Genomic DNA, 12,708 nt, shown 5'->3' with positions numbered 1-12,708 from the left:
CCCCTAGCCCTAGCCCTACTCCGGCCGCGGCGCCGCAGCACCTGCCGCTGCCTGTTCACCTCCTTGGTCGGACGGCCGTGCCACACGCGACGCTGAGAACGGGTAATTCCTGCAGCGTTTAGGGGAAAGGATTAATTTGGCTAGCTAATTCCGCCCCCTCTCCTCCCCCAGGAAGGGAGGGTACATGCGCGTTGCCATGGGTGCTGGAGGAGCACCCAGAAAGTTGCGGGAGAGGGGCGGGGAGAAGAGGGCCGGGCGAGCAGCTGCCCGCCCTGGGGAGCAACCGGTCGCCGGTGTCGCTTGGCCGCTCGGTGCTGCGTGTAGAGCCTAGGGACCAGCTGCTCTCGCGGCGGCGGCTGTTACGCCTCCTGCCCCCAACGGCTGGCGGCGGCGGGAGGGAGGAAAGGGGTAAACTTTAAACTTGGCCAGGGCAGGCAGGGAGCTTCATGGATGTCCACGTCTCTCGGTGCTGAATCGCAGTCCGCGGCACCCCGTGCCGTTTCCTCTGCCGTCGGCCATGGTGCGCGTGGGGCGCGGGGCTCAGCCCGGCCTCTGAGAGCGACGCCTCGCCCTCCCTTCTCTGCTCTGCCGCCGCTGTCTTCCCCGCGCCCCCGCCCGCCTCCACCTGCCTATCTGCTTCGGCGCTAACGGTCTGAAGCGTTGGCCATCGGCTTTCCTCCCCGCTGCAGCCCACCCGACATGGAGCCGTCTGCGGGAAGCTGCCGGGAGTGATTATCGCTTTTCGACCGATCTGCTGGCGGCCCCCTCGCCGCCCGTGCTTGCTCCAATGGAGCTGGACGAGACGCCACTCGCCCCCCCGAAGACCATGCTGCTTATGCTGAGGAAAGTTCGCAAGAGACGGGAGATGCTGCTGCAGCAGCTGGGCTTCATCTGCGCCATCCTCTTCTTCGTCTGGTGCATGTCCAGCCTGCTCTCCAGACTGGGTGAGTAGCTGTAGCGGCAGGACTGGCAGACCCTAGCGGGGCAGCTGGAGCGGCGCGGGGGCTGTCGCTCAGGACGCAACCAGCAGTTGTCGGGGTCGAGCGTCCGCGGCTGTGCCCGTTTGGAAGTTGCTCAGTGGAAATATCCCCAGCGGGCGGGCAAGGCGGGGGAGACGGGAGGGTCCTCAGGAGAAACCCCGGTGCCGGGCAGGTGCGTGCCTGCAGCCTCGAAGAGAGGAGGCAGCAGCGTTGCTGGTGGCTAAGGTCTTCCCGCACCGAGCCCGCTCTGGCGGTGGTCCGCTGTGCCTCTCGGAGGACTTCAGGTCGGGAATCGAAGGGAAAGCACGGGCAGCTGCGTGCCTGGGAACGGCCCTGAATTAGTTTACCCCTGCCGCTGCATAAGAGCTGAATTCTCTCCAGCCACTGGTGGTATGCTCTTAAACTTTGGACCACCTGTCATTTGTATCCTTAGGTTGTAAACCACCAACTGCCACTACTTCTTTTCTCCACCTTTTCCCTCCATCCTCCCCTAAATGACATTGTGGATTTGACACAAAATTATTCATTTAGGCAAGGAGCAGTGTTAATCTCATGTTCATAGTCTCTTGCATCGTTTGTGCAAGTGCAGTGCTGGTAAACTGATGCATTTGTAGTTGACTATATTTCCGTTATTTTCATTTGTTTTCTCCTGCTCCCCACTTGATGGCACAGTTTGGGGTGTAATTGTACGGCTTCAGGCCCTCTTCCTACAATACATTTTTCATCCCTTAGATCGGATAAGAAGTCTAAGGTTGCTGGGACAGCACATGGGTTGCTAGGAAAGACTGGCAACAGTCCTTCAGGTTTTAAGAACAAAACCAAACTAAGCCCATCCTGTGTACACATTTAATATAAGAAAATCAGCGTTCAGCAGAATTAGGCTGCATTATCTGCTTAAACTAAAGCTGAAGTTAAAATGTGTGGTTTAGGGAAGAATCCAATGGAACTCGTCATACTTTCTAGTGATCTTGGCCCAAATTACTGCCTGGGTTGTTTGAGATATATCTACGAAGGCAACAAACCACCCAACTAAGACTTAGACTAAATTAGCATGTTGTTAATCTTAGAACTTTCAACTGTTTGTTTTAATTGTGGTTTGTGCTGTTATTTATAACTATTTGTCACGTCTATGCTTTTTCTTTTTTTCCTTGCACCAGCTACTTATTTTCATAAATGTACTGCTTTGTAAAAGCAAGCAATTGGCATATTATTAAGTTTACATACTTTGAGGGTTTTGTTTGTTTGTTTTGTTATTATTGTTGCAGATGGTTTTTCAGAACTGTGTAATGTTGACATTAAAGATGTCATGACTAATGAAAGTTTTTGAATTCTGGGTTATCAACCCTTACATTCTAATTTTTGATGGTGTGCAGCATCAGGTAGTTTTCTTCAGCTGGGTAATTTATACTATGTGGTATCCATATACACTGTGCATCTGTTCTCTCTGTTTCTTGTGACTGTAGCATGAGACTATTTTAGCAAATACTCTAGCCAAACTAACTTCCAAGATTAAAAAAATTAATAACAACAACAATAATCTGAGTCACCATAATGAAGCACAAACAATACATGATAATTGAATATAAACTCAGAGATGATTAGCTGTGGAACAGTTGTTGTCACAGTGTGTTCATGGGAAATGGATGAGGTTGAGATGTGATTTAATTAAGAGCTTCTTTTCTTCTTTGATTATTATAATTGCATACCCTGCATTATCACAAGTGCTCTTTCTTTACTCTGTTCAACAAGTTGCATCAGGAATGCTTCTGGAATGCAGATGACTAAATGAGAGGGTGATTGCTGCTCATAACAGTGTAGCCAGGCTGGTTTTGTCTGTAGGAGCTGCTGAGTGTTGAGTTTCACAAATCATAGAATCAATAAGGTTGGAGAAGACCTCAAAGATCATCAAGTCCAACCTGTCAGCCAAGACCTCATGACTACTAAACCATGGCACCAAGTGCTATGTCCAGTCCCCTCTTGAACACCTCCAGGGAGGGTAACTTTACCACCTCCCTGGGCAGCTCATTCCAATGGCTAACAACTCTCTCTGTGAAGAACTTTCTCCTCACCTCAAGCCTAAACTTCCCCTGGTGCAGCTTGAGACTGTGTCCTCTTGTTCTGGTGCTGGTTGCCTGGGAGAAGAGACCAACCCCCTCCTGGCTACAACCACCCTTCAGGTAGTTGTAGACAGCAATAATGTATTCTTCAGCGTTTGTTGTGGGTCACAGCCATGTGTTCTGATTGCCAAAACATGCTAACAGCTCTGATTTCATTGCTAGTTTCACCTGTTGGAGCTAGGGACACCTTGCGTATGTATGCTGGCATGTCCCCCAGTCACACCTTGATTTTGCTGTGTGTACATGCTAATGGTCTGCCCGTGTTTCTCACTAGTGGGGACATAGAGTCCAGTTAAGGTGATGCAGGAAAAAAAATAGTGGCAATAGGAATAACCTATTTCTGTTCTAATATAGGCCATGAATCAACTATTGCAGACAAACATGTTTTGTCAGGAGTATGGAGGAATAGAAGGTTGATGGCATCACCTAATGGGACACAGGAAGAAAAAAACTGTACAGAGCCAGGTAAGATGAGAAAACTTTGTGATGTCTTTTTAAACTCTTGAGATATATTGTGCAGTACTGTCATGACCAAAGTGCAGTGCTGTTTGAAGGTAAACATGGAAGTGTCAAACTTAAAAAATCCCTGGGACTGTTCTGTGTAGAAATAAGGTTTATTGTGCAATGTAATGCTATGACTTTATCTAACTAAGTTGATGTTCAGATATAAGAATGTTTTGGGGTCATTATGAAACTTGTGCTGACAGTTTGATTTTTCTGATTTTATTTCTTTTGGTGATTATTCTCATCTAGATGATGCTGTGCCTATTGCACTGGCAATGAGAGCTGTATTCTTGAAACTGTGAATAGCTAAACCTGCAGTGTTTGAGATACCATCTGAGCACAGCTGTTCATTACCATTGTACTTTTAATCATGTTTTGCTCATTTAATCATAAACTATGTGTTCAGAGTAGAAATTTGTATCATGTAGAGGGGGTTAATGATGTAAACAATGTGGAAAACCTAGAATCCATTTTACTTTATCTGTCATGGACAGGTGGGGGTAATTGACTTAGGGCAGGGATTGATGATGCATTTTAATACCAGTGATGTCCACAACGCTTTCATTTTCTCATCTGTCTTTCCAGTGTGTATTTCCTTTCACTCTGCCTCTCTGTTGTTCATGACATGTGGGAGACAAGATATTTTGCCAATGGCACTAGCAGTGTCTGTGCCTTCTTGGAAGGAATGAGAGCATGAGATCTGGGATACTGTCAGTCCCAGATACTAGAAGAGTTTCTAGCAGTACTCCCCCTCTTCAGTTACTTTGTTGTAATGCTGAGGCACCTGCTGTGTAGATTGAGGGTCACTACTGCACTTACACACTTCTGAGAAAGAAGTGGCAGAATATTGCACAAAGTACATGGTTCCAAAAGCCTTAGCTTGTATCATTTTGTCCACTTCTGGTGCCCCCAGTATAAGAAAGAAATTGAACTGCTGGAGCAGTTCCAGAGGAGGGCCATGAAGATGATGAGAGGGCTGGAGCACCTCCCCTATGGACACAAGCTGTGGGAGTTGGGGCTGTTCAGCCTGAAGAAAAGAAGACTTAAGGGAGACCTCATAGCAGCCTCCCAGTACCTGAAGGGGGCCTACAAGAAAGCTAAGAAGGGACTATTTACAAGGGCTTGTAGTCATAGGATGAGAGGGAATGGATTGAAGATCAAGGAGGGTAGATTTAGACTAGATAATAGAGAGAAATTCTTCACAGTGAAGGTGGTGAGACATTGGAACAGGTTGCCCAGGGATGTTGTGGGTGCCCACTCCACAGAGGTCAAGGCCAAGTGGGATGAGGAGGTCTAGTGGAGGATGTCCCTGCCCATGGCAGAGGGGTTGGAACTAGATGCTCTTTAAGGTCCCTTTCAACCCAAATCATTCTATGAATCCTGATGTCCGAGAGCTTCACTGTACTTCAGTTAACCACTCTGTGGGTTAGTTTGTTGTTATCTGCATCTGTAACATTAGGATGCTGTTGATTTGTCTGTCAGAGTTGTTCACAGACAATAAAAGATGAAAATGACTTTATGTAAGCATGTAATTTTTCTTGGTGAACAGTCAAAAAATACTATTCTTTCCTCTTTCATTTTTCTCCATGTATGTGGGTACATCAATGTGACCATGTCTGAACACATACTTGGCAGCATGCTTCCAGCCAAGCCAGCAAAGGCCACAAAATCATAGATGCTGGATCAAAAAAAAAGGCTTGTGCTTGGGATTTCAATTTAAAATAGAATAGAATTAACCAGGTTGGAAAAGATCTTTGAGATTATGGAGTCCTTGGAACACAAGCCCTATGAGGAGAGACTGAGGGAGCTGGGGTTGCTTAGCCTGGAGAAGAGGAGACTCAGGGGTGACCTTATTGCTCTCTACAACTACCTTAAGGGAGGTTGTAGACAGGCAGAGGCTGGTCTCTTCTCCCAGGTAACCAGTACCAGAACAAGAGGACACAGTCTGAGGCTGTGCCAGGGGAAGTTTAGGCTGGAGGTTAGGAGGAAGTTTTACACAGAGAGAGTGATTGCCCATTGGAATGGGCTGCCTGAGGAGGTGGTGGAGTCACCATCACTGGAGGTGTTCAGGAGGAGACTTGATAGGGTGCTTGGTTGCATGGTTTAGTTGATTAGGTGGTGTTGGATGATAGGTTGGATGTGATGATCTTGAAGGTCTCTTCCAACCTGGTCTATTCTATTCTAAACCATGGCACCAAGCACCCCATCCAGTCTCTTCCTAAACACCTCCAGCGATGGTGACTCCATCACCTCACTGGGCAGCACATTCCAATGGCCAATCACTCTTTCTATGAAGAACTTACTAAGATCCAGCCTAAACCTGTCCTGGTGCAGCTTGAGACTGTGTCCTGAATGAGAACTTTTTTACAGTGATATGATAAAACTGCCAAGGGAAAAATCTATGCTTATGTGTAGGAGCAGTGCTTACTTATACAGATGTTTAGAACAAATACCTCCGCTTTTTCCATTCCTCCAAATGTAAGAATAGTTCAAAAACAATTGGGATAAATAAATACAGTTGACTTATTTTGATGTGTTTCCTGAAATTCAGGTCATTGAGGTGAACTTGCCTCTGTAACCACAAGAGCTGGACACAGGAGGCCCAAATATGCCTCAGGATGCTGAGGTTTTAAGAAAAATTTCATGAGAGTCACTTTAATGATTTCTAGTCACAGTGCTGGAATTAGTCTTTCTTTTTAAAGATGTTTCTTCTGTTAGTACACAGATTTACAGATGAAATATGTCACAAGATTGCAATCATAGCATTTTTTAGTTGTTTCCTGTTATTCTGCAATTCTGTACACTTTATCTCTGTAATCTTCAGCTGAAGGAGACATCTGAAAAAATCTGAAATTGATGGAAGTTGTTGGACAGGAGAGGAGGAGTGTTTTGGTTTGTGTCCCCCCACACTGTTTTTTTTTCTTTCCCCCTCAACTTCCACACTCTTGCCTAGTAGCCAGAGATTGAGATTTACCTTGTAATGAGAAGAATGTGCAATGATCTAAAACCTATCAAAAAGGAGCAAGCAGTGTAACTCATCTCCATGAGAATGTATCTTGTGTAACCCATTGACTGCATCTGGAGAAAGCAGTCCCAGGAAAGACTTGATCCAAGACTGCATGGAAAGTTGGGGAGAGTGTGGATTTTCAGTTGGAATATGCAAGCTTGCAGTCCTATGCTTATCCCAATGTAATGAAAATCTCTGGAATGTGCTATCAAACACTTTAAATGCCTAGACTTTATTTCTGGTCCTTTTTTTTTTGTTAATCTTAAGAGCAGATACTTTCTATGTTGTATGAATACAGTGCTCTCTGTAGGCTCCTTTGTGAGAAGAACTTCCTATTATGCATATAATTTCTGTATCTGCTTTAAGCACCAGGGGCCCTGCAAATCCATGTGTGTGTATATGGTATATAGCAGTTTTTTAATGTGTGTTTAAAATACAAGAATTTCATAATACCTTGGGAAATGTAAGTTCTTGCTGAGAGCCTGCTAATCCTTTGTGTTGTCGTGGTGCAATTGCCGTGTTCCTTCTTTATTAGCTTCCCACACAAGTCTGCAGCTTTACTCCTCTTTTCCCAAAGGCTTTTGACAAAGTTAATCTATTTACCACTTCACCCCCCTTTTCTTACTTGCATGCAAATAAAGAAAAATAAATCCTTGTTTATCAGAAATGGAAGCTATAGAAATTTACAAGGCCATGAGATCCTTGCAGTTCATGACAGTGGTGAAAAACGCTCACCCTTGGTAATGTCTCTTGGGAGAGAAACTCCATAAGCTTCTAGAAGTAACTTAGGAAGCCTGTGGAAGCTTCTTTCTGCTAGAAACTCACACAGGCTACACTCTCTGAGAGTGTCTTATTTACTTCAGTAAATAATTCTGTATTGTGCTCTTCTGGAAACATGACTAATGCTTCTGAGGCCATTGTGTCAGAACAGAAAAAACTTTGTTTGAAGTCTTGGTAATGCCACTGTTAAAAAAGAACCCTGAAACTGACAAAGGAAAGGAAAATGTGTGTGCATATAAGTATGTTGGGGTTTGTGTATATATATATATATATGTGTGTGTGTGTGTGTGTATAAACTAGATGGGAAAGGTTTTCTAATATTTGGTGATTGGGGAGATGTGAGGTGCTATATGTTTTTTCTGATGGTGACTATTCTTCACTGTAAAGTTATAGATACTTCTTACCCGTTAATGTCAGCAAAGGAACTGTAGGTCAGCTGCCAGGAGGTGGAACATTTGTGAGCAGCAAGCCAAGTTCAGTTGTGGTCTGGACTAAAACCAAGTCCTCACCGAAGTGAGCATGTTCTGTAGCATTTTTCAATGAAAGATCCTTACTGGTTTGACGCTATCCCTTTGTTGGAAGCTCCTTTGCTACGAAAAGGTGCAAGTCTTTGCATTGCTCCAGAGCCAGGCTGGAGGCCGTCTAGGTTGTATATAGAAAGCTCTGTGCTTCAAAAATTTCATGAGACTGATATTTTTGAATTGTGAATCTTACTTTGTGTTGAGTAACTCTCTGGATGGCTGCTGTGCATGTCTCTCCTTGAAGGAAACCAGACTACCTTTTTCTTTATGCCTTTGAAAACTTTTCCTGGGTAAATTTCTGTGGGAGGAGGGGTTGATCTGACCCTTACTTAAAGCAGAACTGTCAGAAGGGGAGAGTAGTTGTCTCTAGAGTCTTAACAGATCTCATTAGTTTGCAACCAATTTTTTTTTGCCTTATCCAAACTCTTCGCTTCCATCTGCCATCCGCTTGCTGGGCAGATGGCTCTGCAAGCTAGCAAGTCTGATTTACATCTTTTCTGCTCCAATGGCTTGCCTTGTTGTTTCAAAATGTTCCCGTGACTCCATGTCCTCCAGAACTCTGAGTAATGTTTCCAGAGCAATTACAAGCTGGGGTGACTGGGTGGTGTGACGTTTCTAACTGTGTGACTCCAGTAAGTTCTGCTAGACTGTGAAAGTGACTGATCTGGGCTCATATTTGTTGCGAGTGTTCTGAAGTAATCCCTGTACACAGTACAGAGAATATTTAAACTGTTTTCTGTGAATTAGAAACATTTCAGAATATATTTCCATCAATCTCCTGATGCTAGTCAGTGAGCTGCCTTGAAACGGGGAGAGTCAGTGGGGTTTTGTGTCCCAGTGGCTTGTCAACTGTGGACAGTTCATGTAGCTACTGAGCTGCAGCAGGGACTTCATTCAAGTGTGCTTCTCTCATTTTTATCACTGGGTAAAGTTGAATTTTGGGCTAGCGGAAAGGCAGGGGTTAGCATTTCTTTCTGAGCCAGGCATTTTTATTTTAGAATTAAAAGCAATGCTTTCTGTTCCTGCAGTGAGAAAGTCAGTCCTCTCCAGTGAAATAGTGTGTTCCCCAGCACTGTGTGTATAAGTGAGTTCTGAGTTGGCATCAAAAGTCATTAAGTCTGTGCATATTTTAGACTGTTAGCTACAACCTTAGGGACTTGTGTATGACGTGATGTGCTGTAGGGAAAATACAGAAGTCTTAAGACACTTATGTTGACATACCTTAGACTTGCACTCAACATGGCCTGCAGGTTGTCTTGCTGTGCATTTGTACAGTGCCTAACACAGAAGGTGTATTGATGTAATACAGACAAGAACTGTGTTATTTGCAAATACTCCTCAGTAGTCTAGCTGTCTGCCTTGAAAATATGAAGCCGATAGTATGATAGATTTGATAGTGCATACCTTTTGATTTAAGACATTTCTTTAATGTCTTACACCCTCAAAGACAAGGAAATTTACCAACTTTACACATTCTTGCATTGATTTAAAAGGAAATGAAAATGAGGGGAGGAAAGAAAAGTAGTCTCGGTTGCTTTCTGCATAACGTCTAAGTGCAGTGTCCCGCAAATGTGTGTGTAGCATATAGCTTATTTCTTGAGCCACTTGTCATATGCTTGTAGGGTTTTATATGTTTTGGGTTGTGTCTGAGCTCCCTCTTGTCCTTGCACATGCTCAGTGGTGAATGTGATTGTGATCTCACTTGGATGGTTTCTGCTTCCAGGGGAAGAGAGATGCATGACAGTTTAAAACCACTTTCAGTGCACTAGGTATGGGCAAATGACAAATGTTTAAGGGCAAGCTTTTTGTCTGTGGCTTCCAAAGACACCTCATCAGAATTCACAACTAGATTTAGGCTGCACTTCTGGTACTCTTTGCCTGGCTTGTTGATGTGAGTACTAAACGGGTTGGCAGGTAGATGTCACTGAAGCTAATTGGGAAAAGTGTTTTGGTTTGTATTTTTGTGAACCAGTGTAGCAAATGTGCTTTGTTTGAATCTAGAATTTTAAAAATAACCAGCCTTCTCTCTGAGCTGTTCATTTTCCATCAGTGTATTGAAACTGACATCCAAAATAGCAGAAAGAAATGAGACAAACATCTCTCTGTGCTTAGGCTCAACTTGCCAGTGGCATCCCCTGGAGAGCAGAGAGGGGAAATGGAACTCTAGGGTAATTTATCCATTTCCCCAGGTCTAGGTGCCAAGTTTGCAGGAAGTAGTTTAACACACAATAAACAAGTGTCTGACTAAAATGCCACATAGACATATAATAAATGGCAGATGAAACAAAAAGAAATACTAATTAATATATGACTCTATATTAAACTTAATTAAAATGTTAGTTGCTGTAATTTTTCTTTCATATGACTGATATTTAGTTGATTTTAGTTCAGTTGAAGCACACTGTAGATAAGAACTTTCACGAGCTAAATCTTTGATGTGAAGCCAAGAAGCAGGCTTGAAGCAAAAATGAGAATTTCTAAAATGTAGCAGCTCCAGAAACAAATTTAACATCTTTGGACAACAGCTGTTACTATTGTTGAGTTTTAAAACATGTTACCTAAGCATTTCTCAAATATTAATGTAGTAGTAGTGCAACATCTTTTTCCTGTGACTGCAGACAATTCAGGCAGACAAGCAGCTGTGTAAATTAGTGACCTGAGGCCAAATAGGAAGTAAGTGGTATAACGAAAAATCAAATCCAGATACCTCAGCCCTGATGTAGGCTCCTGCTGAGATGACATTTGAACAGAAGTTTGGGCTAATGTGACCTGAGGTTCCATCCAGCCTGAGTATTCCTGTGATCTGGTATAGAAACCAAATGAATTGCATGTCACTGAGGACATATTTGAAGTCCTGAACTGGGGGTTTCAAAGTCAATGAGGCTTGGGCATGCAGAACTTGGTATTGCTGACTCTCACCCTTAATGTAGGAAAATGTATGTATATTTAGACCTGTTCTTCACCAATATGACCATGCAGATAAACAATTTTGTGTGGAAATCTGTTCCATTTTCTACTCAGAACATTTTGCTCTTGGTATAAAATCTGTTTTTTAATTTACCCATCCTTATCTATAATAATTTTGGTTTTGCTCCTTAGTTTTTACCTTCTTGACTGTGGCATATCACCACATATTGCAGCTGAGACAGAAAACACTGGTGCCTTAGTTTATATCATGCATAACTGTTACCACAGATCACTGTTGGAGGAAACAGGCTGAAAAGGTGTCGTACATGAGTGTATATGCATGTATATGGCCTAGGACAGAGTCTTTGAGATCCTGGTTGTTTGATAGATGTTAACATTCTGTGTTCATTACTTCATCTCTGTGCGCTCAGAGTGTTGTTGTTGCATAACTTGGACCACCAATGTGGACTATTCAGGCAAAACTGAGCAATCACAACTAGGTTGTAGGGAAGTAGATACTGGCAAACATATGGAGGTAGCTAGTGGTCACCAGAAACTGTAAGAATGATAGAGAAACTGGGGAGTTTGCAACTGGGTGGTAGAAAGACTAATACTGTCTTCTACCAGCACTCCAAGGTCTTTCTCCCTGGAAAGCAGCTGAGACAGACCTTGGAGTGTCGATGGACAGCAAGTTCTTCATGGAACAACAATGTGCTTTTGTGGCCAAGAGAGCCAATGGTATCCTGGGGTGCATCAAGAAAAGTGTGTCCAGCAGGTCTAGGGAAGTTGTTCTACCTCTCCACTCTGCCCTGCTGAGACCACACCTGGAATACTGCATCCAGTTTTGGGCTCCCCAGTTCAAGAGAGACACAGAACTGCTGGAGGGAATCCAACAGAAAGCCGTGAGGATGATTAGGGGACTTGAGCATCTCCCCTATGAAGACAGACTGAGATTCCTGGTGCTATTTAGTCTTGAGAAGTCTGAGAGGGGATCTCATCAATGTGTATAAATATGAGGGGTGGGTGTCAAGTGGAGGGAGCCAGGCTTCTTTCAGTGGCACACAGTAGTAAGACAAGGAACAATGGGGTCATGGAATTGTAGAATTGTTAGGGTTGGAAGTGACCTCAAGGATCATCTAGTTCCAACCCCCCTGCCATGGGCCCCTTCCAACCCAAAACATTCTATAATTCTGTGATTCTATGATCACCATCAGGTAAATTACTTTTTACAGACTAGATGTGGTTATCCCCATAGCAGGTTGAAAATATACTATGAACCTACTGACAATTAAACTAGCATCACTCCTGTTCTCCAGGAAGGCAAGACTTTCAGGCAGTAGAGTGATGGTTTCATTTGTTCTTTGAAGTTGACAAACACTGAAGACATTATAGTAGAAAATATAATAACCTTAGAAACTGAGTCAAATTCATTCCTGCTTTACTGATAGATTGAAGTACAGCAGAACAGACACTTCAGGTGGAACACAGGCTATGTGTATATGTGTTCATTCAATTGTTTCCTTCCTTTCAGCATTAAATTAATGGTTTAGTGTTGATGACAGGTGCATGAATGATCTTGAGAGCCATGTTCTCTACTCATTGTGGGGAACAGTGGGCAAATGCACCATCCTGTGGACAAGAAGATAGACTCTGTCTATTCAATTTTTATACTTACTTGCTTGTGGGCTCAGTTTGTCAAAACCTGAGTAATTGTTTTTCCTCTGCAAGTGATGTACTCACTCCTTCAGTTGGTTGAGGGTATTGTGACCGGATCTGTTGCAGAGAGGTGTTTAAACCTTTGATAGCAAGATATAAATACTCACAGATGGTGGGAAACATTTAAATGTTGGGAATGGGAAAGAAGTTCAGAGAGACTAAAATGGGAAAACATG

At 43.5% G+C, this 12,708-nt stretch overlaps 1 protein-coding gene across 3 annotated transcripts in view; it reads left to right on the top strand.

The window, feature by feature from the left end:
- Nucleotides 1–408: 408 nt before the first annotated feature.
- The window catches only part of SLC24A4 (solute carrier family 24 member 4), an 86,916-nt gene continuing 74,616 nt past the window's right edge, over nucleotides 409–12,708 (top strand). For all 3 annotated transcript variants that reach the window (XR_008462260.1, XM_054161901.1, XM_054161900.1), the window contains exons 1-2: nucleotides 409–944; nucleotides 3,452–3,562. Coding sequence is in view for 2 of the 3 variants with exons in the window: in XM_054161901.1 (XP_054017876.1) it covers nucleotides 788–944; nucleotides 3,452–3,562 (268 nt within the window). In the remaining variant the exon portion in view is untranslated. The remainder of the gene's footprint in view (nucleotides 945–3,451; nucleotides 3,563–12,708) is intronic.

Source organism: Dryobates pubescens, chromosome 5 (assembly GCF_014839835.1).
Source record: "Dryobates pubescens isolate bDryPub1 chromosome 5, bDryPub1.pri, whole genome shotgun sequence".
NCBI classification, from domain to species: Eukaryota; Metazoa; Chordata; class Aves; order Piciformes; family Picidae; genus Dryobates; species Dryobates pubescens.
The sequence above is the reverse complement of the archived record's forward strand: the minus strand, read 5'-3'. Positions and strand labels throughout refer to the sequence as shown.